This window comes from Acromyrmex echinatior, chromosome 15, assembly GCF_024713525.1.
Source record: "Acromyrmex echinatior isolate Ae372 chromosome 15, ASM2471352v2, whole genome shotgun sequence".
In the NCBI taxonomy this organism is placed as follows: domain Eukaryota; kingdom Metazoa; phylum Arthropoda; class Insecta; order Hymenoptera; family Formicidae; genus Acromyrmex; species Acromyrmex echinatior.
The window spans coordinates 3512140-3525539 of record NC_141866.1 but is presented as its reverse complement, the minus strand read 5'-3'; the positions used below and the strand labels follow the sequence as shown (position 1 = coordinate 3525539).

At 38.8% G+C, this 13400-nt stretch overlaps 2 protein-coding genes across 9 annotated transcripts in view; one reads left to right on the top strand and one right to left on the bottom strand.

Annotated features, from left to right (window-relative positions):
- LOC105149352 (adenosine receptor A3) overlaps positions 1-13400 on the bottom strand; it is a 457094-nt gene that overhangs the window by 51919 nt on the left and 391775 nt on the right. The window lies entirely within an intron of this gene.
- The window catches only part of GluRIB (Glutamate receptor IB), a 226289-nt gene that overhangs the window by 106414 nt on the left and 106475 nt on the right, over positions 1-13400 (top strand). Inside the window, exon 1 of one of the 7 annotated variants that reach the window (XM_011061705.2) lies at positions 5845-6168. The exons of 5 other annotated variants lie outside the window; for them this stretch is intronic. Coding sequence is in view for 1 of the 2 variants with exons in the window: in XM_011061701.2 (XP_011060003.2) it covers positions 11128-11284 (157 nt within the window). In the remaining variant the exon portion in view is untranslated. Of the gene's footprint in view, positions 1-5844; positions 6169-9648; positions 11285-13400 lie in introns of those variants that run through there. One more of the 7 variants, XM_011061701.2, reaches the window with a different exon arrangement.

The following is a 13400-nucleotide window of genomic DNA, read 5'->3' as shown; positions in this document are numbered from 1 at the left end:
CTGAAACATAATTGTTTCCCAATTGAAGACAAAATACTACTTGTTGAATATATTTCATTCAAGTTACACGAAAAGTGAATAATAATGTAGCGACTATTAAATTGATAACATATTGTTTATGAAAATATTAGGAAGATGATAGCGTTATTACTATTGAACGCTCTGGGCGGATCCCTCAAGTGTGGACACAGGGGAAATTACAAGATTTGAATTAAAGGAAGATAAATATGTACAAAATTAAAATGAAAACATGTTCTCTAGTAATCTCAGAGGTATAAATTAAATACAAAAAAATACATATCAAATATTTAATTAATTTAATACATCTAAAATCAACGTAGTTTTTACGTTCTTTGCGTCCACTTGTTAAAAAATCTCATATTTGTGAAAATCAAGGTTCAAGTTTTAGAGAAATCTCATTTCCTTCACTCAGTTAATTGAAATAACTATACGTTTTTACTCCCAACGGCTTTCCTGTCTATTGGTCAATAAAAAAAGATAAGAGCTTTTTGTATTACTGGTGATTAGATATACGCTTATCTTCCGTTTATAGTTTGCGATCGATGCACTTGTCGCAAGTATGCACATCGAACTCGCGTGGTCGACAAAGAAGGCTGTTGTGAGCCTCGGCGAAGCAATAAACCTCCTTTGCTCCGTGCCAGCGTAACACGAACCACTATCCGTTATTACGAAATACTTTACATACTCTCTTGATGTTTTTATTAACATACCACCGAAACGGGCAAGAAATACTGTGGCATACGTTTCACGCATGTGCGACTCGGCGTTGCCGATGAATTACGAGTGGGAATGCAAATGCATTCGTCCTTCGCCTTCGCCGGCAATTCTGAAGCACTCTTCGGTCGGTCCCCGTGGGGTTTTATCCGCCGTTTTATTGCACGCGTCCTAGGAGCATTTCATACTAATCCGCTTACGGGCACGAATTTCGGAGCATATGATTCCGAAGCGACTGCATGCCGTATGAGCGCATCCGTTCAATCTCCCGTAGAGCTTCCGGTTGATGCTCGATTGAGTGCTTCCCATATGTGGTACCCGGGGACACGCAACGATAGATATATCGGGAGGTATTTTACGAATTTCTCGTTTTACGTTCCGCTATAATCTCAAAGAGGGTATCTCCGAGCGTGGTCTTCCTTGAGAGGGGCGACCAAGCCACCGTGAAAAGCAGTATATCGAGAGAGACAAAACAAAGTTCATTCGGACGAAAGAAAAGTGAAGTGGCGGATACTCGTTTCAAACAACATTGTACGCGATGTAGACATGGGATAAGCATCGAGGACAGAGACGGAGTCCTCTTCTTGTACCATTGCAAACCACGTGAGCGTACGAGCTTAAACGCTCGAGCTGAGCAACGGACCACGGGTATTTACATAAGAGTAGCTGCTCGTGATGCTTTATCCGGGGGAACCTGTTACCTGCGGGCGATGAAAAGGAGCGGCATGAAAAGGAACTCCTGACAAGATCCGTCAGGCCTTATACAAAATGTACAATCTCACCGTGTACCGTTACCAAAAAATGAAAGAAAAAATTACGACGTTGAACGGCGCCTCGGCGCCGAGGATATTATATAAAGTAAAGCGAAATATCCTTTTTCAAGTTACGCCGTGACATTGTAATATCAATTTGCAAGTAACGTATTACGTATTTATTATGTTGCTAATACGCTGGGGTTTATATTCTGATTTTATTTTGATTGATGGATTCGAATGAGGGAAAGCGTAAGTTATGGTCGTTATATGACACTGAATAAATAATATGTGAGTGTCTTTACATTTATTTAAAGCGGAAATAGAATTGTGCGGGGACAATAACTTTGCCGATTCAATATTTGTGCGTTGCTGTTGCCAAGAAAGAGAAACGGAAAGAAAAGATGCAAGCGATATTCGAAACGGTACGACTGAGAGACGACATCGTATACAAAATTTATAATTTCCTAATCTTATAACGTTTACTAGAAAATCAGAGATGTTGAACATCTTTCAAAATTCTCTTTTTAAAATACGATGTTAGTTTAATTATACATACAAGCGTCTCAAAAATGTTTAAAACAAAAGAAATTCTCGATAATATATCGCTTTGCCAATTTACAATCAAATTATGTAATAAAATATAAAAATAATAAAAGAGGGTAGGAAATAAAAATAATTACAAGAAAAATATTATAAAGTAATAAATTTTTATTAATGAAATCGTAAACTGTGATTATTACAATTATTGACAGATTTTGAATAATTTCTGAATTAAGCACAATTACTTGAAATAATAATAACATCTCGAAGCTTTCTATAATAGGATTTATTTTCCAACACGCTAGGATGATCCTTGATAATGCATATTTTAGTTTAAAATCCTCTTCTCTACACACATCCTCAGGTGAAAGTACTGACGTACAGACAGACATGCGCATATGCACCGCACTTTTACCAATACCAGATTCCGAACATTTACATAAGCTCGGATCTTAGTAGTGCAACGTCCGGATGTGCTTACCAGTAGGAAAGAGAGAAAGGAATAAGGAGGGTGGTGCAAAGATGGGAGCTAAGAAGGAGAGGTTACGAGACGGCAGAGGGTTCGCAGAAAGATCCGCCAAGTCGTATACAAAATTCATAATCTCACGGCGTTATAATGTTTGCCGGGATAGTGTGGAGGTGTAGAGAGTCCTGGTATGCATAAAGTGCGGTGATGGCGTGGTATACGAGATCCTGGAAGAAGAGCGAAGATGGTGTACGAGCTGTGGCGAGGAGCGGCGGTGGGATCGGAGGGAAATATTATGACTCGAAGCAGCAGGAGACTGTAATGGATCGCCATGAGCGGGCACACGGGCCACGGGCTGCATTCCCACTTTATAAATCACCACCTGTACTTAGGTACTGAAAAATCGGCTCCAGGGGAAAATGACGGCGGGTACTTAAAGGGAGAGAGAAAGAGGCGGTGGTGTGGAGGTGCAGTGGGAGGGAGGGGAGGGGGTCCTGATTTTTTCGCAAGCTCATCCTTATCCCCGTGGAATAATGTGAAATAATATCATACGGGGGTTAAAGTAAGAATCTACGATTTTACACATTGAAACTGTAAAATTAAAATATTTTGTTTCAAATTTTTATATAATTATACAAAATCGCCGTAGTTTCTTCTAACTTATCTTAGCAGACGGTATCAAAGGAGATTGTAAGAGAATTTTCTCGCTTACTCTGCTTATCTCTTCCTCTTTTCAAGCATATTGTTCTCTTTTCAGCCTGTTGGAAATTCAATGAGCCACCGTTTCTAAGAGAAAAACTAAAATTTAACATATATATATTATACTGTCGTGATTACAATATAAATTATATGTAATCGATCCTTTGTCCTCTTCGGTTTTATTGAACTTGCATCTGAAAACTTTTTTGTATGATCGAATAACGAAATAGCTGGACGAAGTTCTTTGACCGATATGTAGGTGCTATTGCTTCTTTGTTCAAGAAGTACTTTAGAGGTACTACACCGTTTTCTGAATCCCATAGAGGACGTTATATCCATCGGATTGATCACTTTTAACGGGAACCGTTCGTCCGGCTGTCTCTATTCGATCGTAAATCGTGGAACAATAGAGTATGTATACCTTCGGTGAAAGGTGAGAGAGTGAGCGGTGTGCGCAAGGCAAGATCTTTTGCCTGGTGGAACCATCGCCATTATTTGAAAGAGCTTTTAAGGCAAGCTCCCTTTTACATGATTAAGAACGTTCTTGCTTGGGCGCCTCTTACTTAGCGCAAAGTTCCTCGTGGACTTAAAGCGCTTAATCTTCTTTGCCAAATAGTAGCTCCTTGTACCGGCTGGATAATAGTGACTGCTTCATAATAACTTGGTGCCCGGGGTTTGGTGGCGACTGTCCATAGCTGCGGAGTTCGTTACATCTTTTGCGCAAGTAATGACCGCGTTAAGTATATATTATTTAACAGTAGGATTACATTCCACCAGTTTATGACATGTAGTAATTATATCTATAATAAATGCAGGGCTGAACATTGTCTTTAATTAAAGTTATTTCCTTGCAGCTCGTTCTCTCTCTCTCTCTCTCTCTCTCTCTCTCTCTCTCTCTCTCTCTCTCGTATTTCCATTCATTACAACGTCTGTACTTCGATACTCCAAATTATCTATATTACCCACTCAGATTTCATCGATTAATTTCTCATCCCATATTACAATGCCTATCCGTCACGTCAATTAAATTTTGTCATGGGAAAATGCATGTATTTTGAATACGCTTGATCTTGGGAAAGGAATGAATACAACCGAGCGTAGGCTAACATCCAGGTTGGACACGAATAAAATTACCGACGGACGGATTGAGATTTCTGATGGATAGATACTCCGAGCAAATTGTGTTGACCCAAGCTCGCATTAACGGGGAAACACTAATTTCGACGGTGATTGCCAATTTACATGGATACGAGGTATGCCCGACCTGTGTGGCATAATCATGTTGTAAATATACAGTAAAGACTGTCGCGTAATAGTTAATACGAATCATTAAACGATTGCTTTTCTAATTTCTGGCAAGTAACTACGATCGATTATTTGTTCGTTTGCCTTATAACGACAATTTAATGTACGTTGAAAACAATTTAAAGTTAAAAAGTTAAATGCAGATTTTGCTGTTTTGCTAATTACATTTTCTGTTATATAGTATTAATAATAACAAAAATAATAAAGCAATGAAACTGAATCCGTAATTGCAAGTATTCTCCGATGTATTCATGTATGTCCTCCGATATTTTATATAAATTATTTTCTCTCCAAATTTAAATTTTTGCCAATGACAATATAATTTCGTTGATATTACTAAAGCTACATAAACTTGTTATGAAAATAAAACGAAACATTGCACGCGTTATAATTATTACGTGTAATTAATTAACCGAGAATCGTACACTGTAATTGCTTACAATCATTCACTTCTTTCGTTACATAAAGTGATGATATCACTTTTCGTAATTAATTAAATTAGTAATTACAATGCGCAATAGACAGAGACCGTCGTGCAATTTTGAACGAACCGGAAATTTTGATTAATTCCCGAACTTTGCCGCGATGAGGAGTCTCGTTTGTATTACACACGTGGGACGCGATCATTTATTTTGTTATCTCGCATAACATAGTTGAACCGGATGCGACTAACGTAATTACAGAGGTAACTGTACCAAGAAATTAAATTAATTAGATCACCGACAATATGGTATTTACGAGATACTAATAATAACTGTTACGCGTCCTATTCCGCTCTTTGCGCCGCTACAATTACCCATACCCTTGTGGATCTATATAGTTAGAGTATGTTACGCACAATGATATCTAATGATAACAACATTTACATCTCATTTATAACTATAATGTACAAATATAACTAAATTATGAGTCTCAGCCGACATCGCTGTAAACACGAACGAGCCAAAATGCATTTAACGCGTGCATCAAGCGAGTGCTGCCTGCGTGTTGTAGCGAGTGACGTTGCATTTTGACCGCGTAACGTGAACGATTGTTTCGCGGCTTGGCGGAATGCGTGACTAAAAGTGAGTACGAACGTGGCAAAATATCTCAACGTAAATTGTGAATAAAATTCATCGATTGTGCTTGGTGGAAAAGCAAAGTGTCATCAAGATACTCTGTTGATGTCGATTTTGTGTGTACGTATAATATATATATCTATACAAAATATACACATCTACATAGAAAAACGATTAATAATAATGATAATAAATAATAAATAATAAATTATTTAATTGTGCTATAACGTGGCCCGACGTGGTTCGGTATAATTATAGAGCCGCAACACGATTCAAATGCGAGCGAGCCATCCGGATGATGCTGGAGCTAGATACGTATTTCGCTCACGTATCGCGGTCTATTAGTTAATTATCCGACGCGACATAGGCTATCTTGATAGGACGCTGCGGCCGGATGCATCTCGCACCGTACAATCTGCCACGTAACGAGAGCCAGTCCGCCTGCGTGCACGCTGCCTCGCGAATTGCAGAATTCAACGAACGCCCAGCCCGCTGCTGTCGACAAACAACAAACAGGAAATTATACGATACTGGCGTGCGCGAAGGCACGCGCGAATTCGCATGCGCGATTTTAATCTGGCCTAACCACCTGGCGAACGAGACGGGAATAGTAAGTAAAATATGTTTGACTTGTCAAATTGAATTACGCATTGACGTACTGGTCAAAGTTTTGAAATAACTCTTTTATTTCTACTAAAAATATAACTAAGTCTGAATATATTAACGAAACAACGTTCCCCTCGGATGTATAATAATAAATAATTTAATTCCATTCATAATTTATGGACAATTTAGATTTCTTCCGTTTAAAACCTTCAGATCTGATTTTATTGGAACCATGATAAGAAAATTTTTTTAATATAATTCATGCGCAACTATTAACTAATTTATATTAAATAATTTTTTTCTATAATTTTGATTATTTTTTCAATAAATACTTTAGATAATAATTTCAACGAATAACTCTTCAAATTTGACGTGACATTACAATTACGCAGAGTGTGAAAGGGTTAAACAATTTAAATTAAGGAAATTAAGGCTATTTTAGGAATCAATGCTGTTATTAGTGTTAAGCATTGTTACAAAAACTAAGCATTATTACGTCGTTAAATATATTTTCTGTAATAATACTTGCAATGCATTAATAACAGCGCTAATTCCTAATAGTCCTAATTTCCTCACTGTGTGAATTGTTTAATTTAATTTAATTTAATTAATTTTTAAAGCAGATTTTTTGTTAATATTTTAATTTATGTGTCGTCAAAATATGAAAATAGTAGAAAAGATAAAGTTCCGTATTACTACATATAAACATATGTTTCATAATGTTTTTACAAAGCAGCTTTTCTGTTATATATATATATGTGTGTGTATGTGTGTGTGTGTGTGTGTGTACATATATATATATATATTTACGTTGTTATCGTGCTGTCACGCTGCTGCAATAACGCATCGTTGTCTTGTGTGGTTGACATTGTATTTCTTTAGAAGAAGAGTCCGTATTCGATTTCGTTGAAGAATATACCGGAATTTTCTCTACGTTCTTGCGATTCATAGTGACATTCTTTGATAACGCACCGCATCGATCATGAATGCATAAAAACTTCTTGAACCGATCTCGTAATCGAACAGAGAGGAATCTTGCTATTTTTTACATTACTAAAACGAGGGAAAGCGAATAACTGTACGCTGATATGAGACTCTTCGTACCAATGCGACATCGTGAGAGCGAAAAAACTTGATCTTTTATTCAGTTTATTCCATTGCGAGAGAAACGAACGGAAATATGAAGGAATCTCGCACCACGCGTTTCATATCTGTGATGAGGAGGTAATGGAGGGAACAGGCTGAGGCAAGTTGGATAATTGCGGGAGATAGATGGTAATTAAAATGTTTACCATCACGCTAAAGCGAGCTCCATTTTATTCTTTGCGATTACGGCCGATTAAAATTAAGAGTTGGCTTAGTTCGTGAAGTGAATTCGGTGACTTTGTTCTCTCGTAAATCGTAATATAATAATTTCGAGATCTTTCTCGAGAGTACGTATTATCGAGATATATTAGAAAGCAGTAATATTTTAAATTGCCGGAACTCTTTCAATTTGCGTTATACTTATACACATACAAGTAATCAGCATAAAAACTCAGCTGCACCATACCAAGTTCATTTCTCCATTCGCCCCTCACCTCTCACCAGGTATTTCCATTCATGCTCAAATTTTTTCATCGTCCTAAGTACCGAATTACATTAATTCACTTGTGCTAATTAAAGTCAATATTGCAAAGTTTCATATTAAACAATTGATACGAAACAGCCATTTCATCGCGGGTCGAAAAAGTTTCCGTTCCTGTCGAGATCGTGCTCGGAGAAAGATCTATGGCAGAAATAGCGCGAACGAACGAGCAATCGATTCTCGAACTTCTTCTCACCAAAAGCGGAAAGAAACGAATCAAGACGGCGCTCTTCTTACTTCCCTGCCAGTCGCCGACTCGAGGAGCTTTCGGAAATTATTCAACCTTCTCTTTCACTCGTCTCTTCTCTCTCTCTCTCTCTCTCACTCTCTTAGCGGACTCTCGTACTCGGTGCCGGAAAGCGTACCGTATTAACATAAAGCGGATTCAATATCTGAGGATAAGAACTTAATTTAAATCCCCGGAATATCTTAAGGAATACAATATCGGATCATTCGGCGAGAAGGACCAGACGAAACGTCTCTGCGCGGTCCGTCCGATGTCACTCGTCTTCTTTGGACTTCTCGAAGGATACCTGGTATGGATATAAATCAAGTTACCTCGTTAGGTCATTGTCGCTGAATTGGATTTGTCGCGGGAGCTGACTGGTGATTAACTGTGGCGTTTGCTGAGATGAGCGCGCAGCTAGCTAACGTCTCGCGTCTGCGAACCTACCTAGCGCGATGCATTCCGTGCGCTTGGACGACAGAGGATTACCACCGACATTATTATTTTATTTAAAACACGCGACTAACAAGCGTACGGACGCGTCCTTGCCCGCAAGCTTATCTGTAAACAAAGTGTACCATAAAAAGGATGATATTTTATCAAACGTGTTTAAGCACCGGTACTTCGTAGTGTCGCATTTTTACTACTGCGACTGCAAAGAGAAAAAGAGTTGTTTTTTAAATAAAACATCGTGTGAGCTTTTATTAACCTAATGGTGAGATTTTAAATTGGTCTACGCGTTTACTTTGAGAATCGATGCAATCGTAGGCGGTGCACGTAGATTATTACTTGTTGTAACAGCCGGTAAGATAAGTAATAGGCAATCACTGAATGACTGCCTGAAAATACTGTATTATCCTTGTCAAATAACTCAGAGATAAACGCGCTGAAATCGATGCATGGAGATTCAATGTATCATAAACGTAGAAGAGCTCATAGAGCTGCAAACATTGACGGCATCGATAAGGGTATGAGGGAACGTATAACAATAGATATGAGTAATCGAAGCTCAAAGCAAAATGCCTCGAGACAAAGCTATGCCAATCAAATGATTTCGCAATAAAAGAATCGCTTACTATATTTGATTCGATTTTAAATAGAATGCATTGTTTAAAAAGTAATTGAAATTCTGCAAACGAGTTCTCGAACTTCTCGATCGTTAACTGAACGTTTAAACTTTATTTTAAACATATCTCTAGAATTCATTGGAACTCAGCTGAAACGAGATTTTATTTTATTTTACCTTTATTTATGTTAACTGGAGGAAGGTATCTTGTAAATAACATTGAGTACGTTCGAATTTAAGTAAAAAATTGATTAAATTGATTAAATTGTGTAAAAAAAATCTAGTAGCTTTAATTTCTTTTTAACGAATTATAATTAATAGAACGCTGCATGGAATACTTTCCTTTCATTTCAGGGAAAATTGCTATGATTAAAGATTCTATGATTGTTAGTGAGTATTCGTCAGAATTCGATCTCTGCCAACTCGGCCGTTTATATTGTTCCCGATATTCAATTACAAGGTTGCAAACTCTCGTAAGAGAAGTTAAAGGAAGTTTTAATGGTTTGTAATGCCGACGAGGTTTCAAGTCAAAGATCAGACGTGGTTGGCAATCGAATTTTCGGTTAGTATTGTATGTCCTGGACATACAATACGCAACTAAATATTGCTCATGTTTGCTAAGAACAAAAACTTCAACGATCGATATTCAATTCGTTGTCGGTAAAATAATTTCAATTCCGCTCAAGTAGAAAAACGCGAATGCGATTCCGCGCAAATTAAAATTATACAATTTCCGATACTTGCTCGCATATACGATTAACGGTAACTTTGTTTTTGCATGAAGCTAAACCGCAAACTTGTTATCTAAATCGCTGACTGTCGTCGCGATTATAACTGCTGAAGTTTGCACGACCATTGAGTGATACAATCGCGTAACGATCGTGATCGTTGCAAGTCGTACACAAGTTCTACATTGTTTGGACTAGGCGAATAGTCACTTGTGTGCACCACCAATTGCAGCTTCTCCATATAATTTCGACCGTGACTGGAATCACGTAGCTCGGAATTCCCAACAGCGAAACGTTTTAATTGCGTAGAGGGAGAAATAGCCCGCGAGTATAGTGGCAACAGGGTTGAAAGGTCGCAACACCCGCGTGATGTACAATGAAAATGGATATGTGCACTGCGGAATTTCCATAGTTGCTAATCCATCATAATTTGTTTGATTCAAATGAACCATCTCTCGCACGACAGTTAATTACATACCAACAAGAATTTCTTAATACAATTTTGTTTTTGCACTTGTGACGCTTATTAAAAATGAGGTTGCACTCGGTTGCTTGAGAAAATATATGCAAATGCATATACTTTCTTGGGAGGAAGAAAGATAAGTCTTGCAAATTGAATCGGACCAGTTCAGTGGTCACAGTCCGTCACGAGTCAGACATGGCGGATAATGGAGTGCCACAGCTACTGTCAGTCCACATTTCAATACCGCATTCATGGTCTTACGGGCAATGCTTATATAAATAGCATTCATCGAACTTTCCGATACTTATTAAGTATTGAAGTTGTCGTTGCGGAGCTGCGGAAAGTCTGCCATTGCGAATTGCGACGCATTGCTCAATCGACAATAACAGCGAGAGAAAAAGCCGTGCAGCGGGAAAAATCTCGAACGCGTGCAAGAGAGGGAACGGTGCGCGATCGGCTTGGAGACCGCGGCTTTGATAGACGCCACAGGAAAGGGAGAAAGAAGGCGTCGGAGTTCGGAAGACGAGTGGGAAAAGAGGAGAGCGTATATACGTGCGAGGGAAATAGTGGAGATTCCGCGGTTTTCGAGTATGCGGGCGAGAAACGAAAGAGAAAATAAGAGTAAAAAGGAAGCGAATTATTGGTCGACATGGAGAAAAACGAAGGATGCTGTAGAGGCGATGAAGGGGAGAGGGGAAAATGATAGGAAGGCAGACAGCTGCGGAGAGACTGAGAGGACAAAAATAACGATGAAGAGAGAGGTGAGAGGAGCGAACGAGATAGAAGAAGAAGAAGTAGAGAGGAGAGAAGATAGAAGGGACAGAGAGGAAGCGGAAGGGAGAAGGAAAAGGAGATGAGAGGGATGATGCTGAAGGGCGAGAGGTACAGCTGGGTTGCAGCACGAGTAACGAAGAGAGGGAATCGATGTGAGTGTGAGACACTGGTGGGGAAGCACCAATCAATAGACGCGCGGCGGCGCTCCACCTGTCAACGCGCGGAGATAAACATAGGTACCTTTCAAACGATATTTAAAGGCATCCAGTGTATCAGTATAATGCGTCAGTGCGTATGGCTATGCGTAAAAGTTGTTACGTGGAGAGAGACATTGTCGAAATAATCGGGAACCTCAAAATTCCTACCTTTTACTATATTATCACGTCCTACGCCTCGTTGTCCTCGTACGCCATTCGCCAACAGAGACAAACGGAAATACCTGTTCGAGTATTATATCGTTAGGGTTACGTATACTCGTCGAACTTGTATCATCACGAACTGCAAATGTTCTCCATGCGTGTAAAGACACTTGAAATATTTAAATGAAGCCTTTTTGCATGCCCGATATGCATTAACGTGCGCCTTCACAGAAGAAAACTCATATTTATAGCCTCATATTTTGCATATAAAACGATTCCGTTGAGGAAATCGAGTTTAGCGGTCGGTATTCCGATTTTACAACAAACGGCAATATTCATCGTTTAATTATACGGTTGCGATCTAAATTAATCTGGCGGCTCTCGTCGGCCGGTAATAAGAATACTGCTGGCTGTAATAAGCGCGCTGCACGTAGTGATTTACCGCCCAAGTTTTGTACGTCGTATTTAAGGGAAAGCCAATATATTCACCGAGTTTGCTAGGATGCATCATAAATACCTATATCATAGTGATATAGGTTTATCGCTAAAACTCGTCAAACTTCCAACTGTTGCCGACGTAACAAGGGTGTGCATTTTTAATCTAGAAGTTGCGCGACGTTATTCTTTTCAATTTAGCGTGTTGCGTATCAGGTACTACTCATCTGCACCAGATTCGCAAAATACTTGCATTGGAGTATAAATTTAACGTAACGCTACTTGTTTAATTGCGATTATTTCGTAGTCGGCAAAATTTTTGCTGCGCGCGAATTTCCACAGCTTTTGACACAGTAAACGAAGAGCCGGTTAATTAATATTAGCTTAATGCGATGCTGGCGTGGTAACGCGGCTTTGCGGATTTTATTGTAATTACAATCCAGTTACACGGATGTATTTTCGCTGACGCCGATTTTTGTCTTGATTAGCGGAACGGTCGGCTCGCGATGTAAAACAATTTTAATATCGACAAAGATATTCAGCAAATATCGGCGTCGACGTGTTTGTGGAAAGCAGGAGGACGAACACGAGGAAACGAGCGGAAGAGCGTATTATACACAGCATGAGACCGAATTCCTGCTCGTTTCCCTTCTCTCTCTTTCTCGCTCTTTCAAGTATTTTAATCAAATGATATTAGCGGGGTGTCTGATATCACGCTGACCGTATCACACGATGAACGTCTTTCGGTTTAATCTCCTGTCTTGCTTGGACAGCATAAAACCGCTTCAAAGGCGTTAATCGCCTACACTGTATGCTAATTATTAAGCACACGTGTGCAATAATAATCTCCTTTTATCGCCGTCCCGATAATTTCATACACGATAGTTTAAATATCGTCAAATGTTCAAGGGACAAGAATTCTGTTAGAGGTAAACCGCGAATTAAGAGTGGAAGCAAATTATAAGCGAGATGTTCTAGGATATCAATTACGAGAAATTAGCGACGCTATTGTGGTATAATCGTACTGTGTCGTCCGAATTACAATGGGATTCTTTCTGTGGAGGTTTCCCGTGTGTAGCGAGCATAATGGCTCAGATTGCCGTGCGGTATCTCGTCCGTGGATTTCTGTACGTTCAGCGAGATAATAAAATTATGCGCCTCGTAAAACGACAGCCCGCCTCGTGTCTTGACACGTGCACGATCCTTTAAAATGTTCACAAGATTATACACGGATTCAACGAAATACGAAAATATACCAAGTCGGTATTCGACGAACCAGTATTCAGTATTCAGTATTTAATGGTGGACAATTTCATTTGGAATACTACTGTACCATGATTTTAATTTATCGATGTTAAAAAGGACGATTGATATAAAATAGCATTTAGTTTCAGTAATATTATCTGCTGTCTCTTCATCATCTCGTTTACTGTCAAATCTATAGTGTCAAATTTAACCTAATTTAAGTCGCCACTGCTTCTACTCGATAAATCGTTATTTTATATTAAAACAAGGAAGTTAAATAATTTAAATTGAGTTAAATTTGATACTATAGATT